The following is an 18356-nucleotide window of genomic DNA, read 5'->3' as shown; positions in this document are numbered from 1 at the left end:
GTGAAGCTCTTCCAAGGGCTAAGGCTGCCGCAGCTTCGCGTTCAACCAACCCCAGTGGCGGGGCCAGTGCGGCACTGTGGAGTGTGGACTGGCCACTCAGGTGCTGATGGCAGATGGAAGCCTGATTGCCTGAGCCTCTGGGGGCCATCGGCTAATTGAGAGCGCTTGCCGCTTGCCGCGGTCAATCCGCATTCCTCCGCGTAATTGGTCAAGCTAGCCGCTGATTTTACCTCCGGGATATTCCCCTAGTCCCCACCCAGACAAGCTGCGAGTACGGAATACGGCATAACTCTTGAAGCTGAAGGTGCCTCCATCTTATCCAATTTGGGTAGGTACCTAGGTCCTTAGGAGTTGACTCACTGTACGATGGCCAACTTTGCTCCTGCACAATGATCCTTTATGTGACCTGACCCGACTGTTGGGGATCAATTGACAAGATGCGTTCTTTCTCTGCACGTCCGCCCATAATACGCATCGCCAATGGCACTTTCTATCGCCATCACCCCAATAATGCAGTGTCCCACGGCCACCCAAACCCGCCCTTCTTCTCTAAGCTGAACTTCGAGCTCCCGTCGCAGAGCACTCCAACTAGTCCACTGCGCAACTGGTGCATCGTTGGCCCGTCGCTCTCTGGCAAGACCACCTTTCTCCAGATCCTCGCCGGCCAGCACTTGTGTTTCCCGCCGACCGCCCGCTCCTTTCCATATCTCGCGACTGATGACGTGCCACACCACCTGAGAGTGCCCAGCCGCGCCATCCAGTATGTCGGCTTCGACGCTACCGGTGCCAACGGCGGCGGTCTTGGTCCAGCTGCGTCCGCTTACCTGGCCGCACGCTACGAGTCGCGGCGCGAGAAGACAGACTTCTCGCTTCGCGACTTTCTCCTGGGAAACATGCAGCTGAACCCCTCGAGCGTCCCGGGAGAAGATGGCGTCGATGCGAAGGTTCTCGAGCGCGTTGTCGTAGACCTGCGTCTCGAGAGCTTGCTGGACCTGCCAGTGGCGTTTCTGTCGAATGGCCAGGGGAGGAGGGCGCGCATTGCACGCGCTTTGCTTACGAGGCCCGAGGTCCTGCTGCTGGACGAGCCATTTATGGGGCTGGACCCTCCGACCGTGGCCGGCCTGAGCCCGCTGCTTCATTCACTGGCGGAGAAGGCAAGCCCGCGGCTCGTGCTGAGTGCAAGGCCGCAGGACCCACTGCCCGACTGGATCACGCATCTCATTTATCTGCGGACGGACTGCCAGGTTGGCGCGATGGGCGACAAGGAGACTGTCCTGGACGGTCTTAGGAAATATGTCCGTGGCGTCTGGAACGGCCGTCTATCTGAAGACGAGACGCTACCTGTGCACGCTCTCGGTGAAATGGGCAGACAGTTAACGAAAGACGGTATTGAAGGCGAAGGGCTGGGCGAAGAGCTCCTGGGAGAATCCAATGACAATGCTCAAGTGGACGAAGTCTCCGATGTCCGGCCCGAGGCTCTGGGGGAGCCCCTGATCGAGATGAATGGCTGCAGAGTCAGATACGGCGACAAAATTGCCTTGGGGAACTGGACTGAAGAGCGAGACGGCAAACTCGCCGGCGGACTCTACTGGACTGTCCGAAGAGGCGAGAGATGGGGCGTATTTGGTCCGAATGGGTCGGGCAAAACCACCATCGTCTCCCTCCTTTCTTCTGATCATCCCCAGACGTACTCGCTTCCCATCAAGCTATTCGGTCGCAGCCGGCTGCCCGAGCCGGGATCCGGACAGCTGCCTCTCACATTCTGGGACATCCAGTCCTGCGTAGGACACTCAAGTCCTGAGGTCCACCAGCATATGCCTCGTAGTTTGACGGTGCGCCAGGTCCTTGCGAGTGCGTGGGCCGATACATTCCGGAGCAAGCCAGCGCTCGACGATAACGCGGTTGACAAGATTGAAGCTACACTGAAGTGGTTCTCGCACGAGCTCAACCCAGCAGCTGGTAGCAGCCTTAAACCGCAACCAACTTCACTCGATGGACTGGCGCATAATTCTCTTTCATGGGCAGATAACTACATGTTTGGTGAGCTGTCGTTCAGCGCCCAGCGCATCCTACTCTTCCTCCGCGCAATCATTAAACAGCAGGATATCGTCGTGTTGGATGAGGCTTTTAGCGGTATGGACGATGCCGTAAGAGACAAGTGCATGCTCTTCCTCGTGTGCGGGGAGGAGAAGATGTATGCGACCGGGCTCTCGAAGTCTGGCACCAAGAGTCACTTACCTACCGAAGCACCCGTTGTTCCAAGCCATGTAGCCAACTCAGGGGCGGTGATGGTGAAAGGTCTCTCGGACCAACAGGCGCTGATATGCATCAGCCATGTCAAGGAGGAGGTTCCGGATTGTGTGAGGGAATGGATCTGCCTCCCTGAGGCTAGCACTAGTCTGCCCGCGAGGCTGGGCCGGCTTGACGGTCCTCTGAGGACCGACTCGAAGCGGTGGAGGGAGATATGGGAAGCCAGCAAGAGCAGTTGAGCGTCAATATCCGAGGCTCTGGGCCATCATTCTGAGAAGTAAATACGAGGGAGGGCGGATATGGCATTGGCTGTACGTCTACAACAAAAGCCGAAGTACTTCATGCCGCTACAACCCAATTTTCGGACGACCGTCTCAGCTCTTTGTGGAGATGCGATACTAAGAACACCTTGAAGACCACCAATATTGAATGAGTGACGATTGGTTCCCGTCCCCCGCAACTGACCACTGCCATTCACCTGATTGGATCTGTTGATGCACCCACCCTTGGAGGAGCTGAATGTCTCGATTTGGTGCGTACGGAAACCACACCAATTGTAATTTACCAAATAGTACTGACGTTTGCCGATGTTCTCCACCAGCATTGGAGAAAACCTCCCGTAATCTTGGTATTATTACGGTCAATAGTCTGTGTTGGATGTCGAAATTCATGAGGCTGGCAGCAAGTGGCCACCTCGCCCGCCTAGCTTGGAACACTAGACCTAGCTACCCACCTCTCAACCCAGCCCGACGGAGCTCGAAACGTGGAAGTTTGAAGGCATGGATCCTGCATCAATTGTCGGTCTTGTACTGTCGCTCTCGGGCTTTTGTGCCAAGGCAGTTTCAGGCATCAACTCCCTCAAGGACAAGTGGGTGGGATCGAACTTAAGCCTTGCCTCACTGGCCACAGAATGTGCCACACTCGGAGCTACGCTCAGTGTCCTTCTCAACATGCTACAAACCAGTCTGCAGAGGTTCGTCATTTTCTCACAATTACGTCTGTCCGCCTTTCGCCCAGGTGCTGAAACGTATTTCGCAGAAAGACTCTTGTCGAGATGGAGAAGATGATGAGAAAGCACCAGCGCCAGGCTCGGCTAGTCTACGCGGCATCCAAGAAATCCTAGAGCAAGCGCAATAATGGCGCCCGAGTGCCTAGGACCTTACGGGAAGCCGAGCCCGTTCTAAACGCCGACTATCTGTAGCGTCCCGTTTGCCTTCGACAACGTGGCGGTAAATTCTGCTGCATATCGAAACGCCATGGATAGGGCCCTCCGATATCGCAAACAAGACACCATGTCAGATCTCTTTGCTGCAGTGCAGAACGTGGACTTGGAGGCGGCGTCACTTCTGCTCCGGCAGGAAGAAAATGCAAATCAGACTTACGGCACCGGCATGACGCTACTACAGCGGTGCGTCTCGATACCCGGACACGACTCGGCCCGTCTTGTCTTGATGCTCGTTCTACATGGGGCAGATGTTAGTGTACATCACCCATAAGAAGACAGGCACCATAGAACGTCTAGTTTAACATGGGGTTGACTTGGTCGCTGAGCTGCTGCACTCGGCCGAGGCTGATGAGACGGGCGACGAACTTGGGCAACTCGCCGAAACTATTCCACCCGACACGCAATTCCCAAGGGCTTACAGCGGCGTTAACGGCTGTGGAGAAGACCATGCACAAAGCCCTGCGAGTTCTACTTGGTAAAGGGGCTTCTTCCATTCTCAAAGACAGCAGCGGGAGGTCGCCACTCATGTGGACTGCTCATCTAGCCAGTGGCGAGGCGGTAAGACCTGCATATCCTCCTGGCCGGCAGTTTCACCAAGCGAAGTTCTTAAGCTAGTCAACATATTCATAATATCGGATATTCTGTCGGCCTTCCAGGGGTAGTTCCTGTCGATGATTGGAAGTGCCTTGACTAAGGATTCCGTCGACCATGATTCCGACATGCTGTTGAAAGAGCTGACTATAATTACAAGAGGATTCATCAGGTATTATGGCACCGTTACTACGTTATGGCGATGCTGGGCCTGGTGACTGTCAGCTCTTTTTCGCACAGATCGCAGCTGAAGGGCGCCGTAACCATGTTCTGGACTTCCTGCTCGACAACACGTCTCGTGGAATAGACGATGCCGAGGAGAGGCTAAGCACTCAACTGATGTGGGCAGCCTCTGTCGGTATACTTGAAGTCGTGGAATACCTACTGGAAAAGGGGGCCAATCCGTTTGACTGTACATGGCTACATGCCATCAAGACCGTTCACCACTTTGGGCCATCGTCTCCTCCGGCCGCGAGGACGTAACCAAGATGTTACTAGCCTGGTCGGACGTCCTCACCGATCCTCAGGGCAACGATATAATTCACCATATGATGGAGCACCAAATTCCATAGGATTAGTAAGCTGCAGACACGAACACTTGATCAAGTTATTTCTATGAGACCGCATAGCTCGTGCCAAATACACTGAGAATGGCTTGCTTTCCCTTTTCACCGTGGCTGCGACAACCAGCGGGCCGGCCATGGTGAAAGAGATGCTCGACACAGGCTTTGTTTACCCCATGTAAAGACTCGACTGGCACACGCCCATAGGCCTGGAGGCGGTGGCCTGTTGGATGCGGGACGACACAGCGCTTTTCTTGAGCAGGACCCTCAGGGAGAGCTATCGCCATTCAGCTTTTTTGGACCGCGGCATTTGGCAGTGATGGCAAATAACCTCCCACTAATTGGCCCTCTCCTCTGCGATGGCCGGTTTGATGTCAACAACGGCGCAGAGATCGACCCATTATCTATTCGTAAGCACCCGATTGGGCCCTTGCTCAGCACCTCGAAACTCCCACCTGCCTGGCCGCTCTCGGCGGCTTCCTGCCCATTGTTGGGTACCTGATTGGCCTGAAGGGGGCCGTCCTGAACCTGAACCTCGGCGCTGAGAATACTACCTATATTCCATTATCTCTTGCCGCCCTCCGCAGTCATTTCAGCGTCGTCGAGTACTTGTTGGTTTGCGGAGCAATTATTTCTTATGAACTCACTATTAATGAGTCATTCATCGGAAAGGACACGATGTCCCTACTGAAAGAGGAGGGCGAAAATTGGGGGCGAGAACATCCCCCGTGGTCGCTGTCGCCGCCCACGCCGCCCAAGAAAAAATATACCAGCCAGAAGATCAGCAACTTCTTTCGTCGATGAACGGCGCATCCATTGAGACTGCTTACTTTCTTGCGCCTTTTACGTTCAAGACACGTTATGCTAATTGGCTTTGTCGCCTCGAGGTCTGTTGTCCGGGAAGCCCAACAACCATGATAAACTTGAAGGCATCATCACTAACTAACCTCCCATGTAGGACCCGTCATATGTCATGTACGCCCTCTAGGCCCTCGAAATTCAAACAATGAAGTAAATCTGGCTTTGCTCAAGCACGGCAGACCTTTTGATCGCCTTGTTTGTTGCACGCACACGGCTACATTTTCAGACCGTCCCAGCACCGGCATGCGAGTCAAAGATACCTAGGCAGCAATGGCCTATATCACCGCTTTTGAGAAGTGCAATACTACCGCCTATGTACTGCGATCCACATATGTCATGATTGCCATTTTGTGGGGTGAGCCCAGGCGGCGAGATTAGCCGCGACGGAAAATGAGCCGAGTGACAGGTCGGGGAAGAGGTAGCACTACATCTTCCATTGTGGTAATTACATTAATGCTCCGCGTTTGACCATAGGCCGTTCGACCCCACCTGCGGAATCTGTAATACCGCTCCCGCAGCACGGCTCAGCGTGCAGCTGAAGACGTGATGCTCTCCAAAAACGACAGAGAGACCCATGGACGGTCGAGATTGCGATTTTGGGGTCACGGCGCCCACTTCCCGTGCCGGTGCGGAGTGGGAGTATATTTCCTTGGCTAATGGATGGAAGCTTCTTTGCAACGTGTGATCTAAATGAATATCCAGTCAAAGCTTTCCCGCCAAGAAACTCAGCCGGAGCTCAGCAGAATAGCCAAGACGAGGCGAGCAGGGCCAAGGCAAGGCGGGCTGGGTACTCACTTGGGGGGACGAAGAACCGGCTTTCCTAAAGCTAACATGCACGTTTCCCACCAGGAGACAAAACAGACAGGACTCAATGAATCTAGAAGTGGAAAGGTTCACATAGATCACGGGCATATCGAAGCTAATATATTAGACGACGAACACCACGGAGGCGGGATTGGGACTTCCGCTTAGATGAAGTGTTCCCATCCCCGTCATCCATTCTTCTTCTGCCTCGGAAAGGTGATCCGAGCCAAATACCCAACTGTCGGGTAGGTGGGTGTGTAGACCATCAACTTTCAATAACCGCTCCACGTTCACCTTTACAGCACGGTATCCTCTCAATCAAATATAGCGCAGCATGTATAAAGCCGAAGAGACATTCCCCAAGCTTGCCATTGTCCTTCAAGTCTGCCGGCAGCCCATCCTCTAGTTCACGCAAGTTCCGCTTTGGCGGCCTTGGATAATTCTCTTGACCAGCCTGAGAGATCAGACGACTAGTCGTATAACAGACCATGGTTTGGTCCTCGGTACTTATTCTTTATGCCTCGGCGGCTGCCGGGGCACTCGCGGCTCCCTTCATCGGGCCCGCAGCGCCGCTGCCACAGCTAGGAAATATTCTAGCCACGCCCGCCTCTTCGGCCGAGCAGTCGACGCCGACTGGTACGGGCACCGACAATGGCTTCTTCTACTCCTTCTGGAGTGATGGCGGCGGCCAGGTGACGTACAACAACAAGCCAGGTGGCGAGTACAGCGTTTCGTGGAGCGGCGGCAACGGCAACTTTGTCGCCGGCAAGGGCTGGAACCCAGGGGGTGCCAAGTAAGATAACCAGCCCACGCTAACCCCCAACCTGGCGGTCTGGTTGAGTGAGCTACCTAGACTGACGCATGCTCAGGACCGTCGTCTACAACGGCACATGGTCGACGCCGGGTAACGCGTACCTCTCGCTCTACGGCTGGACTACGGACCCGCTAGTCGAGTACTATATCACGGAGAACTACGGCAACTACAACCCCAGCTCGGGCTTGGCCAAGAAAGGCACCGTGACCAGCGACGGCGGTACGTACGACATTTACCAAACCAAGCGCGTGAACCAGCCTTCAATCCAGGGGACGGCCACATTCGACCAGTTTTGGTCCGTCCGCCAAAGTAAGCATACCGGAGGCACCGTAACCACGGGCAACCACTTTGCCGCTTGGCAGAAGGTCAACATGAAGATGGGCACCCCAGATTACATGATTTTGGCAACCGAGGGTTACCACAGCAGCGGCTCTGCAGACATCATCGTCGGGGAGAAGTAGGGTTGACCACGGCGACTGCCCGCTGCATATCTTCTCCTCCAACCTCCCCACCACGCGGTTATGAACCTGTTTGCACCCTTAACCTTCCACATACGACCATAGGCACTGGAAAACTCGGGATCCCGTCCGCTCTCCCCTAGATAACCCAGCGACCGCCAGACTAGTAGTTGGGTCGGTGACGACCAGCGAATCCTTGGTGTTGTATGTTTCTTTTTTTATTTTTTATTAAAAATTTTTTAAATTTCTTTTTGCCGTTCACAAGTTGCTATATTGATTGCGTTTTGACACCGAGACTATTTTCAACGCCCCATTGAGAGAGGACTTCATCTGTTCGCATCCAACTACTCGATCTTCAAAATCGCATTGCTTTTGTTCACTTTACAGCATGACTTCATGTGATTACTCTGCAGCCCGCACCTTGAGCATGATATATTAATATAAGCATTATCTCGTTATCTCGAGATAAGAAGGCCTCGGGTAGGCGACACGGGATTCGCCGGACGAAGAGGGTGGGACAGTTTCTCACTGCTCCAAGTAAATAAAAATAACCTGATGCGGTCTAAAGGCTGCTTAACAGACGGGCTATGGGCAACCTCGGGAGCGTTCTAGGCCGTAACGGGAGAATCTTCCTTGGAATGAATGGGCCAGTCAGGGGAAGCGCCGGATTTTATCGGTTCCAGGCTCATTGCACCCAGTCGAGAAGCTTCTGAGGGATTAGTGGAGGCAGCTAGGTAGTATGGCTGCTACCCTAGGCTGACGTTTTTAGCCGGAGGGTGCCGACTGCAAGCACGATACGCCCTGCCAAGTTGCCAAGTGTGGTCACGGTGGCCACCATCTTTCTGGCGGTCGGCGGCCTTTTCTTCTCTGTCTTTGTTCGGCAGCCTTTTGCCGTCTCTCGACATGGCGTGCTGTGCGTGAGGGACAGCCCAGGGCATGAATCGGCGATCGCGGAGGCGGCAGTGTTAGACATTACGACCACCTCGACCACCTGTCCGGGACTCTCAACGTTTTTGACCCCCGCACAGTGCTTACCGGACTGAGAAAGAATTGCAACAAAAATGACAGCGGCATAATAATCAGTGCAGAGTGTCGGGCGAGACGCCAAAGAAGAAAAGAAATGAGCGGGGACATTGCAGAAATGTGGCAGCGCCACCTCGTCGCGGCCGGAGATGACGCGTCGGCGACTAGCGTGCGCGTGATGCCTTCGGTAAACTACAGCTTGGACGCCGATGAGACAGGCGCGAGCATCAGACGGACTACACTGGATGGGACTCAGTGGGACGAGAAGATGAATTCCGTCGTCGATGCCCTACAAGACATGATAGCGTCAGTCCACAGCGGCCCGAGACGGAGGATTCGGATCCTGAGGGAGGGAAATGATATCTCGAGCTGACTAGACAGACACAGACAAAGCCCCAACACGCCAGACACACACAGCCCGGAGGCGCCGTGGTTTACTGACAGAGAGGGGTACACGGAGACGGCGCTGTCGTCTCCGCAGAACTCGAGCTGGTCGAGGACAATTGCGCCGCCAAAGAAGCAGAGACCAGCATCGTTATCGTTTCGCGGGGTCGATGACGGACCAACTCATAGCACCAAGGCCGATTTCAACAGTGGGAGCGCCCGTGACTGTCGCATTGAAAAGGGGAAGGGAAAGGGAAAGGGGCGAGGGGTAGGCCTCTCGGACGACACCAAATCCAATAACAATTACACACTCGACCCGGAACCGTTTAGCGACTGGTACCGAGACCACGCCATGTCGATGTCTCGGACGACGCAGCAGAAGCTGATACTGACAAGCCAAGACAAGGGATACTACACGATGCCGGCAGCGCCCGAGACGGCAACGGCCATCTACAGCGACCGGCGGCGCGGCGGCGCGGAACAGAAGGCGACGCCTCCACCAGACGAGGTGCACGTACTGGTGCTGACGTGGGCCAAGCACGACCGACGCGGCGACGACGGGCAGCTGCTCTCACCGGGGCTCGACACGGACACGGACACGGTGCGGGCGTGCTTCAAGCACCGCGGGTACCGCGTACAGTGCCGCCTCATCCCCGACGACTACCCCACGGCCGCCGTTGAAACCATGCTCGACCGCTTTCTGAGCAGCTCGTCGCCTTCAACCCTGCTCGTCATCTACTACCACGGCTTTGGTAGCATGGAGAGAGACCGCATGGTGTTTTCGAGGTGAGCTGCCGAGCCTGGGGGTTCGGATTTAATTACACACCCCTAGAAAAGAAAAACAGAATAATTGCTGATTTCTTTTTTTTGTCTTGCTCTTTCGTGCAAAAGCCGTCCCGGAGGCAGCTTCTTCTACTGGGACGATGTGCGCGACCCCATCATGCAGGCGCCGGGCGACGTGCTGCTCGTGCTCGACTGCTCGGCGGTGGCGGTGACGGTGGTGGGCTCCGGGCAGCAGCAGCAGCAGCAGCCCGAGGTGCGCGTGGAGACGGGATTGGCATGGTCGCCGTCGACCAAGCAGGTGCTCGGGGTGTGCGCCCTGGTGGACGACGGCAAGGGTACTAGTACCGGTAGTAGTAGTGTGGCGGCCAAGGACTTTATGACGCAGGCGCTCTGCCGCACGCTGGACAGGTTCCAAGATGGCGGCGCCCAGACGCTGTCGGTGCAGAACCTGTGCTCGTACATGCGCGAGGACCTGCGACAGACGGAGACAGAGACGGAGACAGGCACGGACACGGAGACGGAGACGGACACGGTCGCGGACACGGATCTGGCCACGAGGGTCTTCGTCACGCAACTCGGCGGCGGCCAGCTGCTGGACATTTATCTACCACGGTTGTAGGAGTACCCGTAATAGTAGTCTCGTCCTTTTTAAGAGATGTCTAATTAACTCTAATTAGTGCCTAGTTCTAGGTAATTATAAAAGAGAAAATAATTCAAAATGCAATAATAAGTGCGAACAACAAATTACGAATACTTTACACGGATGTATGTATTGTATGTGCATAAATTTCCGGGTTAGGGTCGCGGGCAGCGGGACGGCGGCGCGTACGTATCTCCACATTCTAATTTTAAAGCAGTCACCTGCTGCGTCCTTCGAACCTCAGCTTCGCACAATCGAACCGAATCGCATTGGAGCTCTCTCACCCCGTGGCACCACCACCACCACGACAACTACATCGGTCATGAACGCAGCAGTTCGTGCAAAACGGGGCTCTCCGGTATTAGGGAATTCCGCAACATTAAACGGGGCCATCTACATTCTGGGCGTCGGCAACTTGGGCAAGCTGGTGGCGCATTCTCTGGCCAGACGCGAGGCGGCCGCGCCCGTGACGCTGCTCTTTCACCGACCCGGCCTGCTCGCCGACTGGGAAGCCAGTGGCCGCGCTATTAAGTGCACCACAGACGGAGTCGTCGACACCAGGCGCAATTTTTCTGTCGAGCTGCTCCCTAACGGCTACGGCACTCGGACTGGGCGCGAGAGCGGGAGCGGGAGCGGGAGCGGGAGCGACAGCGAGACACAACACCGCCCGCCGCCAATCCACTACCTCGTCGTCACCACCAAGGCATACTCGACCCTCGCCGCCCTCGAACTCGTCAAGGACCGCATCGACCGCAACTCCACCATTCTATTCCTCCAAAATGGAATCGGTGAGCTGCCAATCACCCCCATCCCATCAGTCCATTATTAATTCAATCAAATATCAATTATCCCGCCCACCACAATGCTGACCCATCCCAACAGGAACAACCAAGGAAGTTTCAGACAATCTTTTCGTCGTACCTAACACCCGCCCAACCTACTTGGCCGGTATTTGCAGCGCCGGCGTCTATAGCAGCGGTCCATTTAGCATTGTCCATGCCGGCCGGGGGCCGCTGGCTGTAGGCCTCCACCCGAAGCCAGTAAACCCCCGGAAACAGGTCCACCCTGAGAGTCTCAGTCGCGCCTCCTATATGTCCCACAACCACCTCGTGCAACAGCTCGTGTATGCTGACGCCCTCGACGCCGCCATCCTATCGCCCGCCTCGCTTCGAGAAGCACAGTTGCGAAAGCTTGTTGTCAATTCCATAATCAACCCGTTGACCGCCATCTTCAACTGCAAGAATGGTGAGCTGTTTGCCGACCCGAAAAACGTGGCCCTCATGTCGATACTCGTCCGCGAGACCTCAGCAATCGTGCGTGCCCTGCTTCCTCAGAAGTCCCATCCAGCCATCATGGACACTTTCACAAACAAGTACCTTGAAGAACTTGTCCTCTCCGTGGCAGAAAAGACGGGCGGAAATACCAGCTCAATGCTGCAAGACGTGCGAGCCGGCAGAAGGACCGAGATCGACTACATGAACGGTTACCTGGTTGAGAGTGCAGGGAGACTGAATCTGCCATGCGAACACAACGCCGCCATTGTCAGGCAAGTCAGGCAACTCGCGACCGTTTGATGCCACAATTTCTCAGCACTGTAGTGGCCATCGTAGCACCCTCCTGTAGCTCATCGCCAACTGTTATGGCAGACGCCGCTTTTTGTATGGTAAAACCCCCAGATTTCAATTCATCCACCCAACACCGGCCGCGCACAAGGAAGCCGCGCAAAGTCGAAATGTCACTATTCATACCTCGACATAATATCGACAATCTCAATGCAGCAGAGATAAATCACTATATTTATAAATCAACGGGCTACATAACTCACCGGGTCGCTGGATTGTATTCAATATGAAGTCAAGCTCCAAGCAATTATTGTACCTGATTATCGGCGGCTGCCCAGTCCCCACTTGAGGGTGTCATGACAATTACTCAGGAGGCGCCGATAAAAGCTTGGAGGATGTCAGGTATATAACTAGGTCTTGAGTGCGCCCACAGTTACTCTGATGATTATTCCCTCCGCATCCAACTCCACATACGACACGGCCTCAAACAAGACACCATTGCCCAGCCATTCGAATACAACGTTTCTTGTAGAATGGTCCCAAGTCTACCAACATCAAAGAAGCCATGGCCGGAACCAGCGGGTTGTTAGGAATAGTCAACTTGACGTTAGATATGGCGAAAATGAAGTTGAAAGAAGCAGATGCAAAGATCGCCGTGCAAAACCTCTACGATATCGCAAGAAGCATTTCCGGATTGCCCGCAGACGCTACTATGGTACAGATGGCCAACCAATGCTCTGGGCTGTATGGAGATAAGAATCCATATTTTGCACGCCAGATGGATGTTCAATCATTATTCCTTGCCAATGGGATGACTTATGAGAACAAGGAAAAGGCGAGAAAATATCTCAGGGAGCCTTACCCAGGGAGCGTTAGTAGAGAGACCTCAGAGCCAGGAAAAATGGAAACCGCGCTTTCTTTGGTCTGCAGTCTTGTGCGCTGCGTTGCAGCGAAGCGCCTCAACCCTCCAAAGCCCACATGTAAGGAAAGAGCCCCCAACCCACACACACGGCCAACTCACACGCGTACCGCGTACCGAGCGGGCCAAGACCTCACTCCTTTGTCAATGGCCCGCCCTGCACTCTGTCATGTATATAAGCAGCGGCCCTCGCCCCTTCCTTTGCGAGGGCCAGGTTGAAGTCTCTTACCAATATCAGTCATTGCTCACTCTCTTCGGTACCTTCATTGTGACCACCTTGATCAGGCGTACCTGCCCTCACTTACATCACACTAGAAGGAATTGCCCTCACATCTAAAGTTTTCCTTGACAAGGTTACGAAAGCTATTAGCACTACGAAGAAGACGCAAGAAGATGAGGCTTTCAAGGGTTTCGCAAGGGCCTTAAATAAGGCGGCTCAACTCCTCACAATGGGCGATTAAGATCAGCAGGTCTACAAGAGCAAGTTCGCGAGGGGTGGGACAAACATGTGGAACATAAGGGCAATGTGGCTACTAATACAATGCGTCTCGAGGCGGAAGCGGCTTCTAGCTAGTCCTAGGGAAAAAAACCGAAGCAAGGTGCGGTGCAGCTTGGGGGCGGTAACTGAGTTTAAATTACTTATATTCTGGTTCCAGGGAATTGGAACCAAACTACAATCTAGCTTATGGAAAATAGAGACAAATCGCGAGTCGGTTAAAGTGATAGATACCTAGGTAGAAATGGAGTTTAGCATAGATTATAGATTTAATGTCTTCAAGCTACTAGATTTCGGACTAGTTTAAGTCTTTATATACCTCATTGGGTTTTAAAATCCATTATATTGGGTGTCTAAGGAAAGCCCTAGAAGCATGTGCAAACTTTAACCATAGTTCTATTTGCGTTACCGCATCCCACTAATGACAAGTAGGCCTGCTGGCTCAATGGTAGAGCGTCTGACTACGAATCAGGAGGTTCCAGGTTCGAGACCTGGGTGGGTCGAGTTATTTTTTTGCCTTCATTTCTTTGTCCATTACGGCCGCGGCAACAGGGATCTGGGCAATTTGTTTGGGATTTTTTCCCCCCCCAACCCTCCACTTTTACTGCGCCTCACCACTGGTTGAAATTTGCCCCACCGCATGCATCTTCATAGCGCACTATCCATCAACTGACACCCTATCTAGGTAGTTTGATAATCACAATCACGTGCGACAACGGCTTCTTGGCTAAAGAGGGCGGACTATGGTGGCGAAGGGGTTCTCTAGCGCACTTGAAAGGCCGCAAAGAATGTGTCACAAGGTAGATAAAATGTGGTACAATCAATTTGATCGCGAGGAAGGCCGACATAACTAGCAATCAAGACAAGACCGTGGAGGAGATGATATCTAACTAGGTACAAAAGGTCAATTTATTTTCTTATTAAGTGAAGTGGGCTGCTAAACAGGGAGCTACAATAGCTTGTCAACAATCTTTTATTATTTTCTTCTGAGTTGCATTCTTTACCTGCCAAGTAATAGGTAGTCCAATATCATTCTTATACATTTTAGAAGGCTGAGATTAACGAGACACGGTTGTAATATGATGTCAAACAGCCCGAAACGTCGTCGTACGAGGGGGTGACGCTTGTTTTGAAACAGCAATTTCATCTTTGGTAGATGATAGCGGAAAATGACTCCTCGGTACCCCATGCAGGTAGTGTTACAGCGCCGAGCAGATAGGGACGCGACGTCGGCCGTCGACCGCTGAGTATCACTACCTCGAACGGGCATGCAACGGCCTGCCACTTCCTTACAGGTAGGTACTCGGGACGATTCAGAAGTCGCATAACAACACTGCTCGTCTCGTTTGCCCACGCTAACTAAGCTCTAAAAGGAACTGTCGCACAAAAGACTCGGGTCTCGGGGTGGAATCGCCGCTCGTGATGTGGACGTCTGGTGTTCAGAAAGTGTTTTGGTATCTATCAATATCAATCGTGACAAAGTTTGTTACCTCGATGATGCTCGGCTCCGCGGTTTGAACGAGGACTCAGACAGCCGACACGACGCCCGTCATCTTTCATCTGGACACAAGAAACATGTGAAACCTAGGAGGCCACTGTGCACTTGTGCCGACGGCCGTATGTCGTGCCGTCGTACCAACCGCATTCTACTTAACATATACTTGGCAGTGAGCAGCCGTGTCTTGACGAGCATTCTCGCGTCGACAACAGGAAGAGAGAGTCGGCCGTGCAGATCTGAACCACCCGCGTTTTGGCCAACCAACCAACCAACCAACCAACCTTTACTTTCGGAAGAGGAAACCAAATAAATTTCGATTACCTTAGTCGCCATGGCTTCTATTGGCAGCCGCATTATTCTTCTTTTTCTGGCCTGCTGCCACCTTGCGAGCGCGAAGACGATCCCGATCAAAGCTGTCGGCCTGAAATTCGACCCCGAGCTCGTCAGCGCCGCCGTCGGCGATATCCTCGAGTTCCACTTCTTCCCGATCAACCACAGCGTGGTGATGGGTGACTTCAATAGCCCGTGCGTGCCGGTCAAGACCGGCGGCTTCTTCTCGGGGTTCCTGTATGTGGCATCTGGGGAGAGCGTAAGTCACTGGCCGCACGTCTGACACGAGTCGATACCCGAGTACCAAATTTGCTAACCATTAAGGAAACTAATCCCCCACGGTAGCCAGACATATTTCGCGTCACGGTCAACAACACCGATCCCATGGTCTACTACTGCTCGCAAAACCTGCACCAGCACTGCACCAACGGCATGGTGGGCGTCGTCAACACGAACAACGCGACTCTGCAGATGTACAAGGCGGGTGCGCGCGGGATCGAGACAGCCGTGTCGCCGGCCCAAGTCTTTGGCGGCGACCTGATTGCGAGTGGGCAAGCGGAAACGTTGTCGACAACGGCGACCATGACGGGAACGTTGATTTCAACGGCGACGGGGATGTTAATTTCAACGGCGACGGCGACCACAACGATTGCCACTGGGTCTGAGATGACGACGGCCGACTGCACATCAATGTCCCATACCCCCCATACCCCCCATACCCCCCAGGCGTCACAGGTGCCCCAGGTGCCTCAGGGGGGCAGCAACGTCACGACGGTGCCAACCTCTGACGCATCCATCGACGCCATGGGGATCAGTGCTGCCGTCGCTGGCGTGCTTGCTCTGGGATTGGCGTGGCTGATGGCTTGAGGTTCTGCAATAGTTGCCAAACCCAAGCTAAAACGGGCATATTAATTAATGGTCGGAGGGATTTATCACGTCTAGAATAGGTGCAATACGGATACTCAAGGTCGGATCTGACAACCCTCTTGATCTTTTAATTAAAGCCAATTAATCGATTGTTTGGAACAAATGATCAGGGCCAAGCCTTTCTGCACATGCTCTAGTTTGGTGCTAACAATGCTGCAGCCTAAGCAACTTACTTTTCTTACTGTATCCTTATTAAATATCGAGATGCGTCGGAATGGCCAAGAATGCTGAGCCGGCGAGGTAGGATCCTCGGAACTGGGGCTGTGCTTACGGGTCCATAACTCTGTAGTTAGTTCTGGAAGGCCAGCGCGGCGACGCACGCTACGCCTCCAATTCCCCGCTTCCCGTATTTCTCATCAAAGCCTGCCTCCTCAGCAAAGCCCACTCGGTCTCAAAGGTGGTCGATTGATCACCATGGCGCTCGATCTGGGGACTATACTCACCGCCATCGAGGTGGTGCAGCGAGCGATTGCCATCTACCACCGCGTCGATGAACTGCCGAGCCAAATGAAACATCTCGGCCAGCGCATGGAGAGGATGAATCTGTTCCTGGTCCGCTTCGAGGCTTTTGTCACGAACAAGCCCGACACGGCCTACGCAGCCCTCTTTTCAGGCCAGAAAGACGAGCTCGCCGGAGTGCTCGAGAGCATCAACGGCCACGCGGCCACGGCGCACGACCTGTTTGACCGCTACGAGAAGGGCATCCTGTCCCGCACCCACGACCTGCAGTTCCGCATCAAGTGGGCCACGCAGCTCTGGTTCGCCCTCGTCGACAGCACCCCGGAAAAGATCCAGGCTGTCATGGACGATATTGAATTCGACAGGGTCCTGCTCAGCGACTACCTGAGCCTCATGAACGCCCAGGGCGTGGAAATTCTCGTCAACAACGCCAAGCCGCAGCCCCAAACCGGTGACGATGCGGGCGCCGACAAGGATAAGACTAAAAACAACAAGGAGAAAAAACACGACAGCAAAAAGGGCAAGAAGGGCGCCAATGCAAGCAAGGACAATGAAAAACAGCCGACAAGCCCCCTGGCAGTGGCGTCCAAACGGCCGCCGCCGTCACCGTCACCATCGCCGTCGCCCATGCCGCCGCGTAGAGACTACAAGATTCTCTTTGTAGACCCGTACAACTTGGGCCGCAGTGTCGTCGCCGAAGCCCTGATGAAGCTCCTCGGGCAGCTGACGCTCAGAGCCAACGGCAGCTGGCGCATCTCGGAGATCCACTCGGCCGGCTTCTTCACCAAGAACCAGAGCAACTGCGTCGACGTCATCGAGGGTCTCGACTACAGCTACGAGTCGTTCAACCTCGGGGTGCGCGAGAGGAACGAGGCGCCCGAGGCGGCAGCGCTGGCGGCTGTGTTCGACAACAACATGTACGAGTATCCGTTCAAGAAGACGATCCGCGACGCGCTGGCCGGCCGGTCGGCGCACGGCCTGCGGCAGGACATGTTCAGGCACTACGACTTCATCATCGTCTTCACCAGCCGCGAGCACGACAACGTCATCAAGCTCAAGGAGGCTCTGCACCGGAGCGGCGGCGCGAACCTCGGCCAGCTCCCGCGCGGCAAGGGGCGCGTGCTGCACCTAGGTGCTTTTGTAGCCCGCGACGGTGGCCGCCCCCGCGAGATTACGACGCCGCCAAAGAATCCCGACAGCGCTGCGTTCCGGCACGACTGGAATGTCAAAGTGGCCCAGATCAAGACGGCCATCAAGAGATTTCTGAAGCAAGAGATGGCATGGCAGCGGCCCGAGAAGAAGGCACTGTAACTGGCGGCAGGCCCGGTGAACACGGCCCCGGGTGTTGGGTAGTTGGGGGGGCAGGCGAATCCATCGATCTAGTCACATTGTCTTGGAGAGTTGTGTCAAGACTGGCGAAGACGGGGTTGAAATAAATATAAAAAGAAATAAAACACAAAGATACGTACGGAACTTGAAGAACTCAAGGTTGGAGGGTTAGGGTTAGGCGACTTGGTTGCAACTCAACCTTGGCAAAGGGAAGGGCAGCGAAACGGGGCGGATCCGGATCCCGATTCAGGACCAGATCCGCAAGCTGACGTTGTGTATTACATCATAGGCGTGTGGAATAGCTCCGGCGCAAAATCTAGAAATGAGAGCACACAACAGATGCAAAACACCAAAAGCACATGGGACACGATACAGACGAGATCCTATCCTCTTTTTTTTTTTCCTTTTCCTTTTTTTTTTCCTTTTCCTTTTTTTTTTTC

General features: G+C 54.2%; 7 protein-coding genes and 1 non-coding gene across 8 annotated transcripts; all 8 read left to right on the top strand.

The window, feature by feature from the left end:
• Positions 1-437: 437 nt before the first annotated feature.
• Positions 438-2489, top strand: B0T26DRAFT_659539 (uncharacterized protein; the record flags this gene model as incomplete). Its single annotated transcript, XM_060438958.1, has 1 exon — positions 438-2489. One exon carries the CDS (start codon positions 438-440, stop codon positions 2487-2489), a length of 2052 nt encoding a protein of 683 aa, XP_060289274.1.
• A 255-nt stretch (positions 2490-2744) lies between these two features.
• On the top strand, positions 2745-3373 carry B0T26DRAFT_681740 (uncharacterized protein; the record flags this gene model as incomplete). Its single annotated transcript, XM_060440678.1, has 3 exons — positions 2745-2782; positions 2996-3223; positions 3289-3373. The coding sequence occupies 3 exons, from the start codon at positions 2745-2747 to the stop codon at positions 3371-3373; spliced, it is 351 nt and encodes a 116-aa protein (XP_060289273.1).
• Positions 3374-6146: 2773 nt separating this feature from the next.
• Positions 6147-7569, top strand: B0T26DRAFT_744676 (family 11 xylanase in complex with inhibitor; the record flags this gene model as incomplete). Its single annotated transcript, XM_060444445.1, has 3 exons — positions 6147-6171; positions 6892-7087; positions 7164-7569. The coding sequence occupies 3 exons, from the start codon at positions 6147-6149 to the stop codon at positions 7567-7569; spliced, it is 627 nt and encodes a 208-aa protein (XP_060289272.1).
• Positions 7570-8262: 693 nt separating this feature from the next.
• B0T26DRAFT_734029 (uncharacterized protein) lies at positions 8263-10475 on the top strand. Its single transcript, XM_060443175.1, has 3 exons — positions 8263-8895; positions 8977-9759; positions 9865-10475. The coding sequence occupies exons 1-3, from the start codon at positions 8687-8689 to the stop codon at positions 10373-10375; spliced, it is 1503 nt and encodes a 500-aa protein (XP_060289271.1). The 5' UTR covers positions 8263-8686; the 3' UTR covers positions 10376-10475.
• Positions 10476-10608: 133 nt separating this feature from the next.
• Positions 10609-11970, top strand: B0T26DRAFT_815723 (2-dehydropantoate 2-reductase; the record flags this gene model as incomplete). Its single annotated transcript, XM_060447377.1, has 3 exons — positions 10609-11184; positions 11279-11415; positions 11455-11970. Exons 1-3 carry the CDS (start codon positions 10719-10721, stop codon positions 11968-11970), a joined length of 1119 nt encoding a protein of 372 aa, XP_060289270.1. The 5' UTR covers positions 10609-10718.
• A 1834-nt stretch (positions 11971-13804) lies between these two features.
• B0T26DRAFT_t279 lies at positions 13805-13876 on the top strand. Its single transcript has one exon. It is a non-coding gene; the product is annotated as a tRNA-Arg (tRNA).
• A 901-nt stretch (positions 13877-14777) lies between these two features.
• Positions 14778-16240, top strand: B0T26DRAFT_734022 (uncharacterized protein). Its single transcript, XM_060443174.1, has 2 exons — positions 14778-15460; positions 15547-16240. The coding sequence occupies exons 1-2, from the start codon at positions 15203-15205 to the stop codon at positions 16066-16068; spliced, it is 780 nt and encodes a 259-aa protein (XP_060289269.1). The 5' UTR covers positions 14778-15202; the 3' UTR covers positions 16069-16240.
• A 216-nt stretch (positions 16241-16456) lies between these two features.
• Positions 16457-18355, top strand: B0T26DRAFT_734020 (uncharacterized protein). The gene has a single exon (XM_060443173.1). The coding sequence runs from the start codon at positions 16543-16545 to the stop codon at positions 17896-17898; it is 1356 nt and encodes a 451-aa protein (XP_060289268.1). The 5' UTR covers positions 16457-16542; the 3' UTR covers positions 17899-18355.
• Position 18356: the final 1 nt, after the last annotated feature.

This window comes from Lasiosphaeria miniovina, assembly GCF_030549165.1.
Source record: "Lasiosphaeria miniovina strain SMH2392-1A chromosome Unknown B0T26scaffold_9, whole genome shotgun sequence".
Classification (NCBI taxonomy): Eukaryota; Fungi; Ascomycota; class Sordariomycetes; order Sordariales; family Lasiosphaeriaceae; genus Lasiosphaeria; species Lasiosphaeria miniovina.
This window is presented reverse-complemented; position numbering and strand designations above follow the sequence as displayed.